The sequence below is a fragment of the Saccopteryx leptura genome, chromosome 3, assembly GCF_036850995.1.
Source record: "Saccopteryx leptura isolate mSacLep1 chromosome 3, mSacLep1_pri_phased_curated, whole genome shotgun sequence".
Lineage (NCBI taxonomy): Eukaryota > Metazoa > Chordata > Mammalia > Chiroptera > Emballonuridae > Saccopteryx > Saccopteryx leptura.
The window spans coordinates 125,036,953-125,050,157 of record NC_089505.1 but is presented as its reverse complement, the minus strand read 5'-3'; the positions used below and the strand labels follow the sequence as shown (position 1 = coordinate 125,050,157).

The 13,205-nt window shown below is 40.7% G+C and overlaps 1 protein-coding gene across 1 annotated transcript; it reads right to left on the bottom strand.

Moving 5' to 3' along the window:
• Positions 1-6,970: 6,970 nt before the first annotated feature.
• Positions 6,971-12,955, bottom strand: CDKN2C (cyclin dependent kinase inhibitor 2C). The gene is made up of 3 exons (XM_066376248.1): positions 11,716-12,955; positions 11,130-11,269; positions 6,971-7,717 (listed from the first exon to the last, which is right to left on the bottom strand). Exons 2-3 carry the CDS (start codon positions 11,256-11,258, stop codon positions 7,340-7,342), a joined length of 507 nt encoding a protein of 168 aa, XP_066232345.1. The 5' UTR covers positions 11,259-11,269; positions 11,716-12,955; the 3' UTR covers positions 6,971-7,339.
• Between the last annotated feature and the right edge of the window lie 250 nt (positions 12,956-13,205).

Genomic DNA, 13,205 nt, shown 5'->3' with positions numbered 1-13,205 from the left:
GTGATTCATATGAAATTAACCTGCAGGCATGGCTATCCAAAACATTCAAAATATCCATTCTTCCCTCTTGTCGCTGTCACAATTCTATAAATATTTCAAGTATTTCAAATTTGATTATGTTGATTGTGAATGTTAGTGGCCTTCATATATATTTACCTCATGACAAGAATTGGAAACAAAACTTAGGTAGAACTAGGACCTGCATCAGTGTTTCCAGTTCTAAGATTTTAATTTATTATCCTTTCTTAGATCATTAATGAAAATGACCACACCCATATCTAAAAAATTATCAGCTTATATTTATGTATCAGACCATAATTTAACATCTTAAAAATTGTAATGTTAAGTGAACTGGTAGTATTTGCTCAAAATATCTATTTGCTCAGTACTAAACTTCAGTAAGAAAGTTTAGAACAGAACATCTAAACATACATACATATACAGGACAACAGAGTATTATTTTTACTACCTGTCTAATACCAACAATATGTTTATAGATAAACATAAAAAGGTTTGCTCCTTATGTCAAATGTGAAAAAAATAATAAATGCTATAATTAAAATAATTTACCAGTTGAAGTAATTTACTTTTAAAAATTGCTTTAGATTTGATATCATCGTTCTCTCCATATTTTTTGTCCACATTTTGACTTTTTATTGGTTAAAATAATTAGCCTTATCTTAATATGGCAAATTAAAATATATTAACTTATTTTCTAAAGACCTGAGATTAAATTTAAGATTTTCTAAATCTTGATTGTATACTGGAACTCTTAGCATATATTGAAATATTAAATACATTTTAAGATTCCAACTAATTTATATTCAAGACATAAATATAAACTTGCAACAACCTAACATCTGCACTTATTTCACTTTATTTTAAATAAAATACAGGCTGAATGGTTACACCCATAGGCCTATGAGCAATTAAAATTAATGGGAATAATAATTACTTTTAGCATCACAAAATATGATTTTTTAAAAGTTGAAGTAATGTTTGTGGATAGAGAAATAGATGGCTGAGGAAGCAGGAATAAAGGAAAATTGGAAACCTCTTTCTCATGCTATTTTTGTTTATTACTTAAAATGTGGAAGCAAAAAAATAAAATAAATAAAAAATAAAACAGGCACAGCCAAAAATATAGGTGAGTGTAGTGGAATATATTTTTAAGAGATTATTTTAACTATATTTTACTTAACATTGAAGAAGAGATTCTAGAATGATCAATTGCCTTTATATTTCATGATGATTACTATATAACATTATCTTTCACAGTTGAAAATCATACCACGATATACATTATAGCTTATTTGAATATTGAGATAGGGAATACTGTATGTATAATCATCAAATGCTACCCAATTTAATAAATTGATCCCATTTATTCTTCTAATATATGACGTTTTAAATTTTTCATCTTGAATCATCACCACACTATAATACTGATCTACAAAACAATTATTCTAGGTCTTTCAAATGTTAATGTTCATTCATGTCTGTTCTACACTTTGACAAAAGAAGAAATGCGTTGTTGTTTTTTAATGGCCTATGTAAAGTAAGTTAGGTCTGAAGTTCTTGAATTCGCAGAATGGGCATCAAAATGCTGCTGCACAATTGAGGACAGTCTATTCTTAGCAAAAATATCTGAAAGAGAAAACTGTGAAACAAAACCTATTTGGGCCAAGTGACTTTTACAAATAGTTTCAAAACATAAGATTAGGATGTATTGTTACATTAACTGTATACAGAATAGTCAAATTATAGAGTAATTAGTCCTAAAGACCATTAAGTTATATTTTACTTTAGGAAATCCTGCTTCCAAAGCATAAATTTTAAACTCAGGCAGACTTCTTTAATCAGCAAGTTGTGCAAACTGTACACTTAGAAGAAACAGAGGAGTGGGCCGTATTTTAATATGGTTGTGATAATCTGGTTGCATTTCTAAATTAAAATTTTAACATTAAAAGATGTCAGTTTTATATGTGAACTTTCCCTATTCACATAACTAATCTGAAAAACTAAGGCATATAACTAAAAGAGAATTTGTCAGCATGATGCTGCTTTATATAGTCAAGATAAAGTATCAATTTTTTTCTAAGTAACTACTGTAGAAACTTTTTTCTCCAAACATTTCAATGGAGATGTTTCTATAGCTTTTCACCTATTAATTCCATAAACTGTCTCATTATATAAAAATAAAATGACAATTAACATCACTTCTGTTATACCAATTTGAATGCATTTCAGGTCCTGCTAAATTTCTTCTTTCATAGTATTGGTTATATGTAGGATTTCTTTTTAGTACTCAAAAGAAATGACGGGAGGTTGGATAAGGATTCGTGGTTTTTTAACTTCCTCCCTCAAAGAGCTGATGGTTTTGGCTAACTGGTATTTTTTTGGGAGGGAGAAGTGAGAAAAGAGAAAAAGGCTGTATATAGAATTATTGAATAGGCCTACACTAAAATTCTTCCTTGACCAATGAGGTTGGGGGTGGGGAGAAAGAGAGATGAAGTGGAATAGCTGAAGTGCAATAATATCTGTATAAATTTTTTAAATGTACAAACTCTTCTCCCGTACCACCTCCTCGTATGTGCTGGTACCTCTGGATGGTTCGGAAGCCATTTTAGAACCTTAGGAAGCAAAATATGAGCTACACTTGTGTTTTTGCAGGTGCTGTGGTGGCAAGAATAATCTTTGCTCGCTTGCCGGGTGTGTTATCATGATGTTATTCAATGTCTCTGAGAATTAAAGAAAGCACAGAAATTCTAAACCCACATCCTAACACCTGAAGCTCGCACAAAGTTTCTATAGCAGATGGCAAAACATTTCACTGGAACTTTAATTTACCAAGTCAATAACCAGATCAGGGGAGTTTTTATTCTTTTCATGTACCACTGAAGATCCATAACTTGATTTTTGGATCTATTCTGGGTTGATAAAAGAAGACCCCTTCTAGGTATTTTGCGCACTCCAGCCCCACACAAAGTCCCTGCGGGCCTGCAATTCTCCGTGTTTCGGTGTGAGGGTCTTTCGAAATGAACGTGCATTTTCAGTTGACAACAGCAACATCCTGGGGGATCTTTATGAATAGTCTTAGGGCTGACAAGCCTGAAAGGCATTTGCCTCCACACATTTGGACGCTAGGCTCGGACTGTCCTCAGCTGTCACAGGGGGAGGAGGAGGGAGTGCTGGCATGGACAGACGGCATGGAGTTGTTCGAGCCGCCGCGCGGCGTCCCGCCGCCAGCTCACCTCTGCAGAGAGCTAGGCACTCACCGACCCGCCTGCTCTGCTCCCACATCACCCTCTGGCCCCAGTCCTCAGGCGTAGGTCGCCGGAACCATCCAGTGGATGGCCGCCGTCTCCTCCGGGACAGCTGCCTGAGGGCCAAAGCTGGGGGACCCGGGCCTCCCCGGGAGCGGCTGCCCGGGCGCGGCGGCGGCGGCGGCCGGGAGGCGCCGGGGCCCGCTCCTCCTCCCCGCCCCCCGCTCCCGCCTACTGCCCGCCGTTCCGCGCCCGCTCGCGCCAGCAGGCTGGCGCTGCAGCGCACCACTCACTCCGAGGGCGCCTCCAAGGTTACCCGCAGGGTGGGGGCGGGGGCAGGCTCCGGCCACCAGCCTCCTCCGCTGCGCTCCGACTGTCGCGGCCCTTCCGCTGCTCCACGGCGACGGGGTTCCAAACCCCAAAGCAGAAAGGCTCCAAAGTCCGGGGAGGAAAGTCGAGTTGGGAAGCAGACAGGCGGCAGGGTGGGGGGGCGGCCTTAGTTGGGTGTGGGTGCCGGGAGAGCAGGGTCAGGCGAGGTCGCGGCAAGAGGGGCCGTGGCTTCGGCGGGCCCCCTGGGCCGCAAGGGCTGGGCAGGGGGCCGCGAGCAGAGCAGGGGCTGCGGGCAGCACCAATGTGCCCGAGGCGCCCCGGCCCCGCTGGGGGAAAGAGACAAGCGGGCGGCCAAACCTGCCGGGGAAACTAAATAAAAAGAGACTGTTATTTAAGGCGCGGAAATTTGAAATATTTGGACAGGAAGAGAAAAGAAAAGAAACCTTAGCGAGGGAGGGAGCAAAAAAATTGCGAGCTAACGGTTTTGAAACTCCTCCACCCCCAACCCGGGCTTTTCTGCGCGCCCTGAGGGAGCTCTGGGCTCAAGCCTCCTTACTAGGGAGCCGGGAGCTGCAATTGGAGTTGGGACGGTTTCGAAGGGACACGAAGGATGTCTTCGCAGCCTCTCTAGAGAGGGACTGGGTTTGCTATGGCAGAGCTTTACCCTCAGTTTCAGGCTGGAAGATTGTCTCCTGCCTCTTACTAGGTCCCTGCGTGGACCTGTTTGCGTGGTGTGTGTGTGTGTGTGTGTGTGTGTGTCTGTGCGCGCGCGCGTGTGTGTGTGTGTGTGGGGGGGGTTTGAACGGCCGTGTAAAATCAAAATAGTCTCTAGAGACCAAGAGAGGGACTCCTCCACTCACCGCCCTCGTAGCCGTTTGATGAAGGTCACTCTGGGCAGTTAGGAAGGCTGCGATTACGACCCTTTCTCGCTCCAGCGCTGTGATCTTGCAGCGCTTCTGGGCTATTCTAACCCGGGCTCAAGCCGAAAGCTCCTTTTTGGGAACTGAGATTTCGAAACCAGTCACCGGCCACGGTTCCCCCAACGTTCGTCTGACAAACACAATAAATGAAATTTATAATATTACCAATTGAATATCTTGCCCAGGACAGAATTATTTTATTAATCACCCAGCGTTGTGTGTGTGTGTGTGTGTGTGTGTGTGTGTGTGTACTAGCTTATCACTCCATTACGAGATGCGTAATGTTTATCAGAAAACTATAGATTCACTACCGAAATATGGTTAAATGCAGTTTGCATAATGGCTGGAGAACCAGCATGAACTGAGGTACAGTTAATGCCCCTCACCCCCAAGTGTAAGTCAGCTTATACCAGGCAGTGCCTGAGTTTCCCGACCTGGATGCGGATACTGGAGAACTGAACTTAAGAGCGCATCTCTATTTAGCATCCTCCATCCTTTCTATAGGTTGTCCACTGGGGCTCTGATCACTTTATTAATTAGCCCTTGCCTCTCCACTCTGTCTTTGCATAAACTCAGACCCTTCCCCACCTCAGTTAACTGCAAATTGGACCCCATTAAACTCAGCAACACCATTTCTTCCATACTATACATTTCGGCATATTCAAGAGTCTTACTGAATATTATAGTGGTTTTTGAGAAACCATATAATGGCTTTTTATATTTCCTAGAGGGGACCACATAACTCATTTCTAAAATACTTAGATTAGCAAAGCTATTTCCTGCGAAGAGCCAGAGAAATGTGGCGATGTTTAATGCCTAGCAAATTTTTGGCTGATGAAAAGATAAGAGCTCCCTCTCCCCTTGTTGTGCTCCAAGAAAAAAGCGACTGCAGAAGTACTTCTCTTTAGTTTATGGACGTCCTATAACTCTATATTTAAAATCTCTAAAGAGCAATTTTAATTCTGAGACTTGGTGGATACTGAAAGGCCATTAAACTCAACTTTAAATTCAGAAATGTTCATCTTTACAGTTGCGACTTGTGAGAGGGTTTTTTTCCTTTTTAGTAAAAGTCTTGTGTTTAGACAATATTCATCTTACTTAAGCTATGTGTTTTGTACATTGATTCTAGTTTTAAAATCCAAATATAACACTTTTCCCTTCAAAACCATCCCAATTTCTACTTTTTTCTAAATTTTAAATTAACTCATGTTTTAAATTCAGTTTCATGTTGCTATCAAATTTATTCAGTAACTTGTGGTTAAAGGTGGCAGATGTTGAAATCTTATTGCACTTAACTTAAAGTAGGTGAACTTTAGTGCCAAATGAAAAGGATTAATCTTACCCTCCTATATTCTTTTTATATTGTTATGGAAAACAAATTATTAAAAACCACTTGGCTGCAACCATTTCAATCCTTGTTAAGGGAGGCATCAGAACACACCAGAACCACGTCCTTCAATAAACCTTGAAGTATTTTGTTCTTTTTGGAACGAGGGCAGTGAGCTTTTTGAAACAGGAAGAAAGTTTCACATAAAACATCTTTGTTCACGTGGGAAATGATGAATAAAGTGTTTATAAATTTATAAATGGTAACTGCATTGAAATCATTTAATTAAAATCTTGAAAATGACAGAATAGTAGATGCTGGAAAATACTCTTGGATAGTTGATATTTCTGTTTCATTCAAAAATTATTTTTAGCTAAACATATTTTAAAAAATATTTTATATGCCTTTACTAAAAAGGTTTGTGGGAGTCAAGTACTATATATAGGAATGGCCTATTTATGTATTATAAAAGTTTTTATATTTATTATACTGCAGCCCCTAAATTACTTATGACCCTCACATATAATTTATATATTTTTATTATTGCCGAGCTTTCTATCCCCTAAAAATGGATATTTGCACAATACCTAAATATTTTGTAATTTTACATTTCTGTCATTTGAAGAGATAACTATACTATGTTGCACTTAGTATACTTATTATGATATCACTTTTGGGAAATTTATTTACCAGTTGTTTCATTTGTGGTTTAAAAAAATCAACTACTGAGAAACACTTTTAAGGTGGCAGTCTCTTTTTAAGAGACTGTTTTTTTAGAGCTAATTGTTTTTAGATCGCTATTCTGAAACCTATTTTTCAGCTATTCAAGTTAAATTTGAGAAAAATGGAAGATTGAACATTAGGATAAGTTCACACTGAGGTAATTTCAGGTTTGGTCTTTCAAAAATGTTGTTCTTATCCTATTTTAAAGCAGAAATTCTGGCACCAAGTACACTCTTTTGGGAGAGGCATCAGGAGAGGAAGGAAAGAATAACTGAACCCTTAAGAGAAGATGTCTCATTTTCAATTGGTCTGCATTTTCTAATGTCAGGATGTAAAACGTCTGATCTAGCAAGTGGTAAATTATATGGGGGTTATAGAGGAGTGGAAATGACATAAAAACACTGTCCTGTTTTGAAAAAGTGTTTTAATTAGGCAAAAGAAGCATCAGGACAAAGCTTTTTAAAAACGTCTCCAAGTTGGGTATTGAGACTGGCAAAGGGAGAAAGAAGCAAGGAAAAAGTCAAGGTAAGATAAAATAATAAGAAAGCCAAAGCTATTTGCAATTACATGTTAGAGCTCAGGATTTTGCAGGTGAAAACGATGTTGCTTAAATATATTCATAAACCTATAGTAATATTTCCATTTAGCAGTTTCAGAAGATTTAACAAGCTGCTTAAAATATGACAAAACTGAATTTTAACAAATTATTTTAAAATCAGAAAGGCAACCATTTAACTGACAAAAAAGACAGTGTGGGAGAGCCCTCCCCATATTCATTGTAGATTCTCAGCCCCTTCCGCAGGGTTCCCCTCCATCAGACTAACAACGTCGTTCCTCCCGTAGAGCCTGGCCAAGTCGCAGGCGGTGTCCCCCTTATGATTCCGATGCCCCACTTTGCTGGCGGTGTGCTTCACAAGGAACTCCACCACCGGGAGGTGGCCTTCTTTGGCAGCCAAGTGCAAGGGCAGGTTTCCTTCATTATCCTCGATGTTAACATCAGCATGAAACTCCAGCAAAGTCTGTAAAGTGTCCAGGAACCCCGCTCTGGCAGCATCGTGAATGACAGCGAAACCAGTTCCGTCTTTCAAATTGGGATTAGCACCTCTAAGTAGTAGTCTCCTGGCAATCTCGGGATTTCCAAGTTTCATAACCTAGAAAAGACGAAGAAGAAAAAAGAATCCTTTAAGTGCTCCTACTATAAGAATATTTTTTTAAAAACCACCTCTCTTATTTTTGTAACTATTTATTTTTGGTGAAAGAGTACTTGGGGAAGACCCAGACGATGGAGTTTGAAGAACTCTGTTGCAGGAGTAAAAGTACAATAGACGAAAACTTATAAAAATTGAGTTTCTATGATAGAATATCTTAAATGGGCCCCCAAATAAGGTAAGTTTATCAACAAAATAGAACAAGTCTAATTGTATAAAATTCACCCCCAACTCAGTCCTGTATTTCCCATTAAGTTATGTAATTTCATGATTTTATTAAAATAAATGGAATTCGAGATTTAAATTAAGTCTCCTTCTGTGTTTGTTCATATAAAATATACCTACAGTATTTACTCTGGAAAATCAAAGTGGGCAGAATTTATTTTCTAAATATCCACTGAAAAGAAATAAGGAGAGCGAGTTTCTTTAAACCCCCAAAGAAGTGTTTCTACAGATCAGACTCCATCACCTAAATGTAAAAATGATCTATTAAAAATCCAGACCTGATATTTTCTTAAGTGATTAATTTTCACAAGCTCTCTCCCAATAGATACAATGACAAATTTCCAAGTGGTCTTTAAATTTTTTTCTTTGCAAGTTATTACATATTGGCTACAAGGTGTATTCAGTGCTATACAAGGTGGATTCTATCCTCCACTTGAAAATTTAAAATGTTACTGATTATTAAGGTGTTAAATAAGTAAAAGTGTTCTACATGGTTTATGATGTTGATTTATCTAAAGCTATGTTCACATACGCCATGTATTAGATAGGAAATGATTGTGTGGCAAGTGGATGAAACAGTCATCTTACTATATTATTTTCTGTTTCTGAAAGTTCTAACTAGCCTCTTGATTTTCAAGTAAGCAAAAGAAGAGAAAATAAGATATTTAATGTGTACTTTGGGACAGGCAGCTTTGTCTGTGGTTTGAGCCCATTAAATAATCAACTGGTAGTCCCATCTTATTTCCCTTTTGCAGTTATTGTCAGGCATTTAGGAATGGCTATTTGTAAACTGCCAACACTTTAAAAACCAGAATGTTGTATTAAAATTTGCTGTCAACATACAAATAATTCACATGACAAAGACGTATCTGTTGTTGTTTGAATATATTTCACTCTAATAAGAGGTCTCTATTAGGCTCTCATAATTATAAAATATCTTGTAAAGCAGCATGCAGTTAAACAATATATATCATTTAGTTGTGAAAAAGTAGTCTCATTAACATGCCAGAAAATTTTAACATTTTAACTGCTTTCATTTATATTTACCTATTCTCATAATAATATAAATTTATAATAAATAGATTGCATAATAAACATTCAAATATTTGTGAAATTAAATATCCACTGGAAAATACAAAGTTGAGCTATCCCCTTTAAAACATGTGTTTTCAAAAATAACCACAAATTAAGCAATGTAATAAAATATATTCAGAATAAAAATATTTTATAAATGCAAACTATATAGATGGCCAAGATATTAAGCTTCTCTGTCGATAAAACCCTGCTGGCTTTTAGCCCTTCCTTTTGGTCAGTAGTAAAACTGATAGATAATTTATTTTATAAGAACTTCAATGAAATATGCATTTTGGTTATTAAAAATCAACACTATCTAATTTTTGCCACAACTGCTTCTGAAAATTTAGTCACATTTAAGAACCTAGACTGGGAAAAATAAGATGCAGACACCTTGGATCTTTGCAAAGCAAATATACGATTAAGGCCTTTGATACTGTCCTCATTGAAAAGCTTACTCTGGCAAGGGGGTGGGGAACTTTTACAATTGAGTTAAATAAACAAATGTAGAAGGAAATTTGCCATCTTTCACAGAAAATAATGGTAATATTGGAAATTATTTGAAAAGAAAGTTCTTTCTTGAGTTATGACACAATTTCAGAGTCAGGATTATACATACTGAAAATAAGCTTTGAGACTCCTGTTTGTGTGTGTTTCATTATATGTACAAGGACTAAGCCACAAAAGTGGGTGTTAGTATCTTGATAAGTATGTTTAATATAAACAAGATTGCGGAATTGTATTTAAAATGTTTGTCAAAAAAAAATTTTTTTTTCAGTTTTAACCTCCCAGTCTTCCTGTTCGTCAAAAGTTCTGTAAGATCTTATTCTGAACATGGGTTAAGTGGTTCATTGTTTGTGAGACTTATATAATCTTTTAGTTTTCAATAGGAAATTTTTAAATAAATTAAATTTGTGGCATTGCTACCATAACCAAACCTGTTAAAACTACTAAATAGAAAAAGAAAAAAATCCTTTCCCCATTTAATCTACTTGAAATAACAAGATAAAATATTAATATCTATGCATAAGCTTCCACAATACTGAAAAATTTTGCAAGGTCAGTGTATTCTGATTTAAAATGTACAGACTGTATGAACTTTGTCAGTTAATAGTATATCTTCTGCCACTTAAATTTCTAATTCTTGTAACTAAAACAAAGCACCCTAAAAACCCTCTCTCCAATTTTCAAAGCTTCAAGTGTGGCATTTTTGCATAAGAATAGTTCATAAGAATATTATCTGAACTCTGATAAAGCAATTATTTGAGACCACTTTTCCATTTTTCTGTTCTAATCCCTTCAACTAAGTTAAATGATAACGTTCAGAGGAGTAAAATTATTATCAGGTACAATACTTGGCAGCTGAACATGTTTCATTTGTTGCTTGTAAATCTAATTACTAAAAATTAGAACATATCACGGCATGACTGCAGAGACAAAAACATGAGCTGAGCTCTGATTAGAAAATTCAACTTTTTATTCCTCCTCAATCTTGAATGGGTGGATGGTATTACATTAACTGTGAAATGTACATCCTGTGCCCGTGCCCAGTCCACCCATTCCAAACGAGGAAAGGTCGTTTGTCAAAACTTGAAGCAATTGAAGGAAAAACACCCTCGCCAATAGTCAAGAAAATTAACGTTAAAGTCAATTATTGGAGCAAAGTACGGAAACCACTAATAGCAGTGCATTTACTTCAAATAATAATCACAATAATGTGTTTACAGAGCTGTCTAACACCCCCCACACCCCCCAAAAAAACAAAACTTGTCGCTTCTACGATTACTTTCAAATCCCCACCGTCACAAAAACATTCCAAAAATTAAGACCAAACCTGGAACTCACTTGATATGGAGGATGTTATTGGATTTGACGAGTTTGTTCAAAGTACGTCATTTTGGGGAGTTGGATCCACTTAAAGATATAAAATATGGCAACCAACTAGGTTTAAAAACAGTGAAATTTTGTACCCCTGAAAGCTTAAAAGCTGTTATTCAAGAAACCCGGGTCACGTAGGCATTGTTGACCTGTTTTCCCCACCTCTCTGGATACCAACCTGCAGCGCAGTCCTTCCAAATCCATTTTGTGCATTGACGTTTACATTATTTTGCAACAAACTAGTAAGTTGCTCTAGGTCCCCCCTGGCAGCTGCGGACGCCAACTCGTTCCCCCAAGGTTCGGCCATTCTTTAGGGTCCTGACGATCGGGAAAAGATGAATTAGTTGTTTTTCTTTTTTCCCTTTCCTTTGGCCCTAACCAGGCTGCATGATGGCATCGGAGACTGACAGAAAGACTGGGATGGTTAATCTGGAGTACAGCTTGGTAGTAAATACTAGTAAGATCTGCCTGCCAAAAGCCCGCCCCTCGATTCACACGTGATTATTCAGCAAAACTGAGCCATTGGAGAGGGGCTCTGCTCCTCGCTTTTTAGCTTAACCCCTATGAAGAATTCTGGTGATTCAACAGAGAGACACACAGACACATTTCTGGTAATTACTCTGGACATAAAATGTAGGCAGAGCTGTCACTACAACACTACAGATCTCTGCGAGGAACGTGTACGGAGGCTTAAGGGACTAGACCAGGGAGAAAATACCGCGGAAGAAAAGACATTTGAGGGTGAAGAAAAGGCATTAACCCACCCTTGTTCACGGTGGTGACTTGAGCCGTGCGAGCCAGAACTGCAGGGGCAGGTCCTCGGAGAGGCTCGGTCTCCATCCGTCACGCCCGAAGGGGTAGTAGTCTTGAGTCCTCTGCGGCAGCGAGAGCGCCGCTGTAGCTGGATGCTGACGTACTCCGGGGGGTTAAAGATGATCGCCAAAGGCAAACGGGAGTAGTAGTTCCGTGGCCCTGAAGTTACAGGTCGTAACGACTCCTCGGTAGCCTCGGCTTCACGGGAAGAGCCTTTATTCGAGTCCGGGCTGAGCCGCGGGCTAATGCCGCGCGGGCAGGCTCCGGAGTCCGCCCGCCAGGCCACTGCAGCCCCGCCGAGCCTCAGAGGCCGTGGGAGCAAGGCTCGGCGCGCGTCTTCGGAGACCGCCGGGCGCGCGGCGGGCCTCGGGCAAGCGGGTCATGCCGGCCCCACCGGGTCCCACGACTCCCAGCAGCGTGAGAAAGGGGAGAGCGATGCGGGAAGCGTCTAAGTGGCCGGGGCTTCTGGAGCAGCGCGTGGCAGCATCGCGGCTGCACCAGGCAGCCCACCAGTAACTTCCCGCCTACGACCGAGCCAGTTCAGACTTCCTACTGTAGACGCTCATTGAGCTGCCGCTGCTGTCTTTTCCTTCCTTTCCCGGTTTTCTGAAGGCCTCCGGAGATCAGGAGGGTCGTGGGGAGCTCGGCCCCAGCCCCGAGTAGGGGCAGTCACCACAATCCCAGGACGTAGCCAGCCCCGCTACCCTTTCGGCGAGAGCCCAGCGACTTAGGCGACTGGTGCCACTTCGCCAGCCTCTCGCGGTCCCCCGGCCTCTGCCCTCAGCCTGTGCCGCCGACAGGGCAGCGGCCACCAGCCAGCTGTGCCCTGGAGCCGAACCGGGTAAAGCGCTGCTTCCTTTTGAGCCGTAGTGCTCCCAGTGACAGTTTCTTTTGTAGCTGGGTTCTCCAAAATCGCCGGTTCCTGCGCCCTGCACCCCTACAGATACTTGAGCGTTGTCCCCTTTTCTGCTCTTTTCCTTGCCTCTCTTCTTAGCTTCTTTTTTCACTCAAACAATTGCTGCTTCTGTTGCCGCTGCAGAGACGGTGCCGGTTTCTGCTCTCTTTTTTCCGACCTCATCAGCTTTTTTTGAAAAGAAAAAAATTGAGCGCTTTTTGAGTTGAAAAACCCGCCCCCATTTTAACGGCAGAGTTTTAAGGAGGCTCTGTGGAGTCGCAGCGCCGGGGGAGCGGGAAGGCCGGGCCCCGCCCACGCCCCGCCCCCGGCCGGGTGGCGCTCCCCCTCCCGCCTCACGCTCCGCCCCCGCCTGGCGCCCTTTCTCCCGCCTCCTGGCTCCCCGCCTCCCTCCCTCAGTCTCCTGCTTTGGCCCCTACCCGCCCTCCCCGCGGCCTCCTCCGGCTGGCGGGCGGGTTGGAGTGGCGACGCGAAACCCCGGGCAGCCGCGAGCCCGGCGGAGGCGGGCGTGAGGGGAAGAGGCTTGTT

What these genes read in the sequence shown, in the direction of transcription:
- CDKN2C (XM_066376248.1), bottom strand. Translation starts at nt 11,258, where the DNA reads ATGGCCGAACCTTGGGGGAACGAGTTGGCGTCCGCAGCTGCCAGGGGG. An exon ending in TTGGAAGGACTGCGCTGCAG is followed by an intron (nt 7,718 to 11,129) that starts GTTGGTATCCAG and finishes CGTCTTTTCTAG; the next exon opens with GTTATGAAACTTGGAAATCC.